This window comes from Echinops telfairi, unplaced genomic scaffold, assembly GCF_000313985.2.
Source record: "Echinops telfairi isolate 266 unplaced genomic scaffold, ASM31398v2 ScPeMD7_3533;HRSCAF=4204_0, whole genome shotgun sequence".
In the NCBI taxonomy this organism is placed as follows: Eukaryota; Metazoa; Chordata; class Mammalia; order Afrosoricida; family Tenrecidae; genus Echinops; species Echinops telfairi.
Genome location: NW_022107431.1, coordinates 34076038 through 34086624, shown reverse-complemented (window position 1 = coordinate 34086624; position 10587 = coordinate 34076038). Strand labels below are relative to the sequence as shown.

General features: G+C 46.2%; 1 protein-coding gene across 1 annotated transcript in view; it reads left to right on the top strand.

The window, feature by feature from the left end:
- The window catches only part of PDE7B (phosphodiesterase 7B), a 353046-nt gene that overhangs the window by 339678 nt on the left and 2781 nt on the right, over positions 1 to 10587 (top strand). Inside the window, exons 10-12 of the mRNA XM_004702154.2 lie at positions 1391 to 1535; positions 3603 to 3699; positions 7963 to 8043. Coding sequence (XP_004702211.1) covers positions 1391 to 1535; positions 3603 to 3699; positions 7963 to 8043 — 323 coding nt within the window. The remainder of the gene's footprint in view (positions 1 to 1390; positions 1536 to 3602; positions 3700 to 7962; positions 8044 to 10587) is intronic.

Here is a 10587-nt window from a genome sequence, read left to right as displayed (position 1 = left end):
CATTTAGGAACTAGAGGAAAGTTGTATGTTTCATCGTTGGTACACTGCACCCTGACTGGCTCGTCTCCTCCCTGAGACCGTTCCGTAAGAGGATATCCAGTTGCCTACAGATGGGTTTTGGGTCCACACTCTACACTCCCCTCATTCACAATGATTATTTTTTACTAACAAATATTCTTAAACATAGAAAGGAAGAGAGATGGGGAATTTTAATATGCATCTTCTGATAGCAGAGGCTCCCTGGTGGCACTGTGGGTTAAGCAGTAGGCTGTTCACCCAAAAGTCACCAACGCAAACCCCCCAGCAACCTGCTCCAGGGGGAAAAGCTGCGCCCGTCTGCCTCTGGGAAGAGGTGCAGCCTCAGAAACCCTAGTTCTGCAGGGTTCCCACAGTCATGGTGGACTCGGTGGCAGGAGGGTTGCTTTTCGTTTAAGTTGTTAAGTACAAATAACATGTATATTTTTCATGTACTCACTGGCCGTTGCTGCTGCTGCTTTTGTACTTAAGCTTTTTAGTTTGATATTTTCCTATTCAGAGTAATTTATTATTCATTTGTAAGAAGTCTCTGAATATTAGTTACTTTAACTCTTTTGTTGTCAATACCATTTACCTCAGTTTGATTCATAAAAAATTTTACCTAAGACATCATATTTTCTGATACACATGTAATAACTGATGAATCTTAAAGAATTCTTGGAAACAGTATGTTTTTTTAAATCCATACAATGATAAGATATATTAAAAAAAGAAGTGGAAACCTCCTGTAGTCTCACTATACATCTATTTCTCTTTTTTGAGACCAGAGAAATCCTGTCTTACATGCGTGGTTTTCTGCTTTTTAACATAACAACGCATTGCAGAATATAATACTAGCGATCACGAAAACAGATGAACTATGGGCGGAAAATAGCAATGCTGGGGGACCCTTAGAGGAGCCCTGGTAGTGCAGTGCAGTGGATTAAGCATTTGGACTCCTAACAGAAAGGTCAAGGTTCGAACCTACCAGCTCCTCCATGGGAAAAAGATATGACAATCTGCTTCCATAAAGATTTACAGCCTCCAAAGCCCCAGGAAGAACTTCTACCATGTGGGGCAGGGGATCGGAGGCAGAATCAACTCGCCACAGCAGGTTTGGGGTTTTTTGGGGGGCGGGGCACGAAGGTTGACAGGAGTTGGAGTCGATTGAAAGGCTTCATTGAGCAGCTCTTGGCATGCCTCTGACCAAGCGTAGAATTGATGGTGGGTGAGATGCAGCCTTTGGACTCTGAGGGGTGGGCCCTTGCATGGTTCTCCGAATGAGAGGACAAGCCCCACGATGAGGAGAGGATCGGTCTGCCTCTCAAGTGAGTCTGCTTGTGTGTGTTTTTGTCTTTCATCCTTGCGGCTGCAGACAGGATATTGAACAGCAGCTGGGCTCCTTGATCTTAGCAACAGACATCAACAGGCAGAACGAGTTTTTGACCAGATTGAAAGCTCACCTCCACAACAAAGATTTAAGACTGGAGGATGCACAGGACAGGCACTTCATGCTTCAGGTAAGAATGCGTTTCAAAATGCCAGGTAAAAACCCTTAAGGATGTGATCGATCGTGTTAGCACATTTGAGAACTTTCTTCCCTGGTCTACATTAGAGCAATAGCCTGCTCTTTTAAATAGTTTGTGACACATGAACATTTTAAGTGGTTTGCAAGCAAGCAAGGCCGGAGTTTCATGTCAGTGAAATGCGTCCTTCTTCGGGAACTGCTTCGGGTGCTCCGAATAACCTGGTGGATGATTGCAGACAGTGAGTGTGCCCAGGTTCCAGGGCGTGGTAGAGAACTGACCAGCCACACCTGTGCAATTTGAAACACTATATATTACAGTAACCCCCCCAAAATTACAAACAAGTCCCCTTCCTTCACCTCGAACCTCTTTCATCAAACCTAGCTTTCCTCTCTGGACTCATCTTCATCCAGGGCTCAAACATGTCTACCTAGTATGAGCATTTGGAGGCCAATAAATGAGTTATGTTAAGCTAATGTATTTAAGTGCATCAAGGCCAACCCTTTTTTGGCAAGCTGTCCTCTCTGATATGAGACTAAAAAGAGAAATGAAGGCCGAAAGTGGCCATTTGATCTGGTATCCAAACCAGGGCCTTCTTGGCCTTCCTTTTTTCCTTTTTCCTTTTTTCTTTTCACTTGAACTTGTTTCCTTTTGGTGTCAATGACCGCATGGTGGGCCCTGGGCTTACCTAGGTAGCCCAGCTTTCACCAAGGCATGAAGTTCCACATGGAATTCTATCCCCGCAGCTGCACCCCTAAAGCTACCCACAGTGGCTAAAGTGCTCCCTCTTTCCAAGGATAATCCCTCCCCTCTGACCCCCGGCTTATTTCTTCCCAGACTAAACTTCTAGTCCCTGAGCGTTACAAATATGGGCCAGGTGTCTGATTTTACTGACTCAAGCCAAGGCCTTTGAATGGCTCAAAGAATTTGTCTGGATGCTTTTAGTTAAAAAAGACAGCTTGCTAACTCAAGTGAATTCCCAACAGACAGAACCTGGAGGGGGACCTCCTCCCCTTACCGCTATTGACACAAACCGGTCCTCCCCCCGACCCGCACTCTCACCCCCCTCCCCACCCAATTAACCAGAAACTAAACAAGTTTCTAACTTAATGTTGTCACAGCTCCCTCAGATCCCATCCCTGCCCGAGGTTCTGAACTCCCAAGAAACAGGGTCCAAGCAAGCAGGTCTCACGGGTGGGCAGCATACACCACCAAGAGCTCCTCCAGGTCTCTCAGATGGTCACGAGGGACAATCACTGACCACATCTGATATTCCAAGTCCAGAGCGGGGTTAGGAGGTAAGTTAGCAAGACGCCGCTTTAGCTCTGCAAACAAAACACACGTACATTTGAAGTGCCTTCGCTCCCAGGATGGCAGTCTGCTTGCTTCCACAGAGACACAGGCATGGCAAGGCAAATAGAAGCACTTAAGGGACGTAGGGAGGCGGTCAGCAAGATGAGTGTGAGGTCCGATGATCTCACCTGAGCCTGGCTCAGATGCCTGTGACCGCCCAGCCTGTGAGGAGTAGGGCAGCAAGAGGAGCCAGGGCCTGGCTTTCCTTGGCCTGCCCACTTCAAATCTCATCCAGGAGGCTGTGTGCTTCTGGCCTGTGGCCTGCCTCCCCTGCTCACTGGTTGGGAGTTGTGAATCGGGGTTTTGTGTCCTGCTGAATAAGTGCCATTTCCTGCAACGGCACATCAGGGAGACCCTCAGTAAAGATGGGCTCACCCCATGGGACAGGCAGTCCCTGGGTGGTATAAATTGTCAACATGCTAAGCTGCTGGCCAACGCCTGGGAGGTTTCAGCCCTCTCAGAAGTGCCTAGGAAGCAAGGCCTGGTGATCTCCTTCCGAAAGTCAGCCCTAAGGAGCACAGTTACACCCTCTGGCACAAACGGGGCGACCAAAAGTCAGGGGGAGCTCGACAGCAATTGATTGGCACTGGTGCCAAGAGACAGAGGGTACCCACAGGCCTGCTGGTGTCTCAGCCTCTGGGGTTTGAGGCGCGTCTGCCGCAGCGGGAGCAGCCTCTGACCGTGTTTTCCTGCGCTGTCGTTTCTCAGATCGCCCTGAAGTGTGCTGACATCTGCAATCCTTGCAGGATCTGGGAGATGAGCAAGCAGTGGAGTGAACGGGTGTGTGAAGAATTCTACAGACAAGGTTTGTGAGGCCCGGCCGCTGTGCTCACTGCCCCTTCGCTGTCAGGCAGGCTCTCTCTGCTCACACAAGAAACAGCACATCTGTCGTGGCATTTGCCCTGTCACCGGCTCCCCGTATCTTACGATCCCTAACCTTCCTCTTTGATTCTCCTGCCAACTATCCCGACCTATGACAGAAAAAAAAAAAATATATATATATATATATATATATAATTTCCACTTACTACAGAAATAGCAGTAATGAGTTGCAATAAAAACGACCAAAAAGAGAATGGAACATACAGAGAAAGAGAGAGAGAGATCTGTGTTAATCACTGTCCTTTGCAGATATGAGAATGTGAGGGGCAGATTGGATTTACTCTGACCTTCATTTTAATGAGCTGAGTGCAGCCCAAAGGCTAAATGCCATTTGGTGGTCCTTTTTTTTTTTTTTTTAATCTTCTGTCGGGAAAACTTAAGACTCCTTTCTTTGCCGTCATTTTCTTAAGTAAAGCTACTAAGGAAGCAGAACACCGCTAACCCCGAAAGCACGGTCAACCTTTCAAACCGTGTCAATAAGAAGGGAGAGGAAAGAATTCCACTATGCATAAACAAGTAGCCCCCAAGAGGGCCTCAGTGCTGAAAGATGGAACTCATGCAGAAAGAAGGAAGTCAAGGAGCAGGGAGGACCCGAGGGTGGCTGGCACCCCAGCCTCTGGCTCCTGAAGGCCCTGATGCTCGTGACAGGATCAGGCTTGAGAGGCTGAGCCCAAATTAGGCACTAGCGTTCCATGTCCCAGCTCGGTGGAGAGGATAAATAGCAGCCATGCACCTTTGGGAGAAGCCTCCTGTGAAAGATGCATCAAGGGCATGTGATGGCCCCAAAGACAGAGACAAAGAGGAACTGATTGGGGTCTGTGGGGAGCCAGAGGCTCTTCTGGCCTCCAGATGGAAGTACTCATGTAGCTCCTGTATTTTCACTTGAACTGAGTGTGAGGGGTTAGAGGTCAAAGGATCCGTTCTAGTTACCCAGGACATTCAAGCTCCACCGGGGAGGGTAAAACAAAAGGAAACCTGATGAGATTGGAACCCGGAGGTGTCAGATTAAATACGATAAGGACTTCCTCTACTGCATAATATACAAACATCGACCTCACCCAGGGAGAAATGGTCCGCTCTCCATCTTTGCAATCCCTGCTCCCTTCTGACTCAGTCATGTGCTTCTGTTTGCACGGAGTGAGCGTAACATTTCCATTCACTCGCCTCACACCTTAGTTGGATTATAAGCAATTTGAGGCAGGGAAAAGGTCACTTGGGTGCCCGCGCTTATTGAGTTGGTGAAGCAAAAGTTGTTCGCGAGATAGGAAACCCCTCTGAAATGGGATTAGCCGAGATAGGTGATCCTGCAAGGTTTCTTTGCAACATCTGAACGTTGTCCTAATAAGGTGTGCGTGTGGAGGGAGTACTGTAAAATGAAAGAGCCTAGAACATTTGTAACCTGACCGCTGAATATCAGGTTCCATGCACCTTGTCCTCGGCCACGTCTCCTGGCAGAGACAGGCCGATCAATAAGTAGGGCACATTGGTCCTTTTTCATTTAACCATCTTGTGTCCTCGCCCAAGTCTGCCTGGTTAGCACGTGGAGACTCTCTGGTCTTTCAGCTCCCTGCCCTCGACACTGAATTTGTTTTTTAAGAATTCTGTAAGGATGACTTGTGTCATTTTGATTAATTTCATCTGGCTTTCAGTTTAGGATTTGGGCTCAAAGCCCAGCTCATTCCGGCCTCCTCCTTCCAGGCAGGCGTCCACAGACTGCAAACAGTTCCCGTCAAGTGCCTTCACTGTGATTCGTGATGTTAAACAAAGGGAAACTCCTGAAATCAAGGTCAAGGCAGGAGGGGGAGGCGAGGCCTATAAAATGCCACAAAGGAGAAAAACTGGAATATTCTCAGAGCTCAGATTAGGATTCCCAACACCATGCCCTCCCCAACTCCTTCGGGAAGTACAATTCCTGTCTGATTACCTTCACATTTGCGCTTACTCAGTCAAGTTTCTGTGGAACACTACTTCTGGTTATGGTTAACCTTTGGCAAAATTGTGATGTTTCTCCTGTGCACAAAGCTCATTGGGGGTGTTATGGGGGATCCAAAGAAGTCTAGTTATCCCTCTTTTGTCCCAGCAAAATAATTGTCAGCCAAGCTCCTTGAAGGGAGAGACTATTCCGTTTTCTTCTTATCCTCCTCTACATTGATCCACAAAGTGTCCACAACATAGCAAGTGCTTTGTAAATATTCATGGCGTGATTGAATGACTATGTGATCACATGAGAAACAACAGGACAAAGCAGACATCACATGGAAGCATGGAAGTCAGTGTCACACTGTTGGTATAAGTCACAGGAGAAGAGTTAGTGGCTGAGAAAATCACTGGGTTTTGGTAGATGGGTTTTGGTAGATGTCTAGTGTGTTCTGCACTTGCTGGTATGGTAGCCACAAGGCACAAGTGGCCATTTCTATTTAAGTTCAATTGAAATCTTAGTTCCTGGTTTGGAGAAGTCCTATCCCAGGGGCTACCACATTGAACAAGGCAGAGAACATTTCTTTTGTTGCAGAAAGTGCTGTCGGATATAGCACTGGTTGAAACAGAGGGGAATAGACGTGTGTGACAAAGGCACCGAGGCAGGGTCATCTCCCTGCCCATTAGACCAGCTCCGTTCCATAGAAGGTTTGAATGACGTGGCGGGTTTATGGAGGCCCCTGCGTGTGAGGCTAAATCAAGAAACCTAACAGTGGGGATTTCATCATAGAAAGTGGATTAAGGACAACATATACCAGGGGGTAAAAAAAAGTCCCTGGGAAAAATGCAGTTAAAGGATAGATCATCAAATTCTCTCGTGAATTTCTTGAAGCTTCCTTGTGCAACTAATGTGCACAAGACTCGCTAAGTAACAAAAACTAAGAAGAAGTTGGTTTAAAAAAAAAACAAAAACAGATGAGAGCCAGGCAGAGTATCCCCAAAAGAGGAATAAACAGGATTTGGTGCCCCAATAAGGAGGGAGAAATCAAAGCCCACTCCATCAATGTCACCCTTCACAGAAGTAGGGACAGGAGGAAAGGCGCTGGTGGTGGGAGAATTCATTTTCGTATGGAATGGTGCCATGCCCTGCCCTCAGAAGGCTGTGACCTTCCTGGGTTGAAGGGCAAGTGTGAGGAGACACCTCTGAACTCCTCAGGCTTAAGATAAAATGATTTCCGCACATCAGTCTCAGTAATCACCAAGGCACAGTTCCTGGGAAGCTTGGCTAGTTTTAGAGACAACCGCAGGAATACAGGCTCTGCAGGATTCTACCCAGGCGTGAAGGGCAGACACTGGAGCTAAACTTCCTAGGGTAGAACCGAGGCTTGGCTCTTGACTAACAAGGAGACCTTGGGTGACAGACTTACACTTCCTGTGGGTCAATTTTTAATCTGTAAAGTTGGGGTTATTATTGTTGCCGAGTACATATGCATATAATGCATACAGTGACTGTGTCAGTATTATGTTTTCATGTCCTTCTAGTTGGGGAAAGTGCATTCACAACTGTGAACAGAACTCGTTTCCCAGGCCCAGCTTTTCTGCTGATTAACCTTACTCACGACGTTTCACCCTCTGAAGGACAGAGTGTTTTAAACAAAGCCGGGGTTTATCTGACGAGATGAATTCTTCCTGTGGTCTTCAAGCTGACTCGGGCACAGAAAAGAAGTATCGTTTCAGACTTTGTACTGTCTTAAACTTCCCCTCAGGTGAAATTCTAAGGGATCCGAATGAAGGAAACTAGAACCCTATTTATCCTTAAGAGTAAAGCTACGGACTGAGTGGCTGTCCAAATGAGAGCATTCCCTTTCCTCTCTCCCACTCCCTACCTGTGATGTTCCTGGTGGTTTGTAGGTGGAGCTTGAATGCTTAGCGTAACATCTGTATTCTTAGCCTGTTGCTCAAAGCCAGCGCTTCCATTTCATGCTAGGAAATTGTCCTGTGAGCTCTGACATACTTTTTATAGCTCTTGTTCAAAAGTTAGTCCCAGGGCACACCTAATTACAGTGAACTTGCTGTCCGTGATCAATGGCTCTCGAATGCCTTAAAATTTCACAGACGCCAGCTGCATGTGATGGTGCTAAAGGGATCCTAATGAGAACAAGGTAGGAACAGCAATTCCCAAAATAACTTCTCCCAAGTAGGCCATTAAAAGCGATCAACACTTGTATTCATTCTGGATTATTAATATGCTTCATCTTCCTTCTCTTAGGTGATCTGGAGCAGAAATTTGAACTGGAAATCAGCCCTCTCTGTAACCAACAGAAAGACTCAATCCCGAATATTCAGATCGGTGAGTTGAAGTCAATATTGACAGAGGAGTTTGGGATCCTCTGTCAGACCTCGCAAAGAAAAGTCTGCACAATGTTTCTTTAAAGATCCATTTCTGTTTAAAATTATGGAAATTAGAGTAAAGGCTTTCTTATATGACCTCACCCTGTTTAGCTTTGTATCTGAGAAGACAAATAAAAAGAAAACAGTCTGCTAAATGCAAGGTCAGCAGTTCCAAACTACCAGCAGCTCCCGGGCAGAGCTTTCTACCCCTGTGAAGAGTTACAGTCTCCGACACTCACTGGGCCTGGTCTACCGTGTCCTATAAAGTTGATGTGAATTAGCATCAACTGGATGGCGGTGTGATGGTGTTGGTGTTTCCTGCTCAGAAATAAGGTGGCTCGCAGGGCTTGATCTGTAGGAAGTCAACAGACTCGGCATTTAGGGACCTTCCAGTTTGGATCACCATCCCCTCACTTCCACAGTCCCTCCCAAGGGCCCAGTCCCCGAGACCCAAGTCTTTCCACCTTGTTTCCCCATGCTTCTCTACTCTCCACCTCAAAATTTATTTTCAGTTTCAAGTGTCAGCTGCAGTAAAGTCTTAAAAGCATAGTTTTTAACTCATCCAAAAGTGTTAGGTATAAAATCATTAAGAAAATCAAAGTGTCGGCCTTTGAGACATTTTCCTAAGTGAAATATTTCTAATCAGCTAAGAATTTCACTTAGTTCTTCAAACACTCCCATCAATTCCATCTATATTTCTTTTTCCTCCAAGTTTTCTTCTGTTGAAACCATGCTCAAAATTTTAAACACCCTCTTTCTTGTAAGCTGTGGTGCTGACAAGCACTGCTCCTATGACTTCCTGTTCCTGCGCACCTCCCGGCATACAGCATTCACAGGGCTGCACACCCCTACAAGGCCCAGGGTTCAGTGCCTGAACTTCAGGAGGGAGAGGGGCATCCTAACAGATAAACGGAAAAATAAGACAACCAGAGCAAGTTAGAATGGCCTGGTGGGGCAGTGAACTGATGTTAATGAGGATCAGCTGAGACAAGTAGTGCAAGGCTAGTTATACAACTCAAACGGGTCATCAGTATCACTGAATTGTACGTGTGGAAAATGTTGAGTTGGGATCTGTTTTGCCATGTATATTCCCAATTGCAACAACCAATAAAATAAACAATTACTTTTTAAAATAGGGCCCAGGGCAACAAAAGCTGCTAGTCAGGGGAGGGAGGGAGCAATAGCAACAGAAACACAATCTCACCTTCTTGAAGCCTCTTTTCCCCTCTCAGCAGGGAATGTTCTGCACTGAGCTTCTTAGGAATAGACCCTGACTATAATCTACTCACTTTATTGAGTCCTAGAAGAAATTTGCCAGGTCCTTGTTAGAGACCTTTTGAACCCCAAGCACTTAACTTGATAAGCATACAGCCTTGGGGCAGGCCAGGTTTCAGAGAAGCTGTCCCATCATTGTTGTCATGAGAACATGGGTATTTTGTCAGATTCCATGTCCTGGTTTTCAGCTCAGGAAGCTGTTACCATAGATACCTCTTTGTAAAATGGGATGGGACGTGAGTGAATAAGAAAACCCCTAAATGTAAAGCCACATACAAATTAGAAAGAGAAAGAGCTGGTGTTGCTCAAATATACCTCAGCCCAACCTCCTTGAGGCTGGGTAGGGTGATGTGCAGTTAGACCAGGCAACACTGAGAAAGTTCCAATAGGTAAATGGGAGTTTCCTGGGAGATGCAGGCCCTGGTCCACAGACAAACTTTCCAGTGAGTCTTAAGAAATGTAGCTATTTCCTCGATTCTAACTCCTTGTGGATGAAAATGTCTCTTTTTTTTTTCGGTCACAAACCAAATTGACAAAGTCCAGAGCGCTGGTCTCCGTTAGACTGTGGACACCATTTGCATTTACCTCACTAGAACTTGGACTTCCTGCCCCCTTCGTCACTCCTTTCCTCCCTCCATCAAATTCTGCATGCGTGTTTTTAAAAAGAAGGTATTCAGTTGAATGACTGTCTAATTGGTGAACTTTCTAGAAAGATGAGGGGGAAGCAGTTTTTCTTTAATTTCTGTCTACCCTGAGAGCACCATTCCCCTCCCCACCCTGGCCCCAACCACCTACCCCACCCTGCCCAGTTTCCTGGAACAAGACCAGGGCAAAATCAGTTCAGGTGGGAGGAGAAATTGGGGCTTGGCACAACCACCTGAGAAACGAAGGGGCAGGTTCTTTTTTCTTTTTTTTAAGTCATTTTATCAGGGGCTCATAAAACTTATCACAATCCATCCATCCATTGTGTCGAGCACATTTGTACCTTTGTTGAGGGGCAGGTTCTTAACTCTGATCATGGGGAAGCCTTACTTGATGGGTAAGCTGGCCTCATCATTTCTCTTCTGACATAAATGACTTTCCTACTAAGGTAAGACGTCTTCTTCTCTGATGAGTGCAAGTAAACAAGCTGCCCCACGGGTGATGCCAACTCAGAGTTCTCAGGGTTCTGAATAGCGGGTTTTTCAGAAGGAGATTGATCACCAGGCCTTCCTTAGGCAGTGCCTCT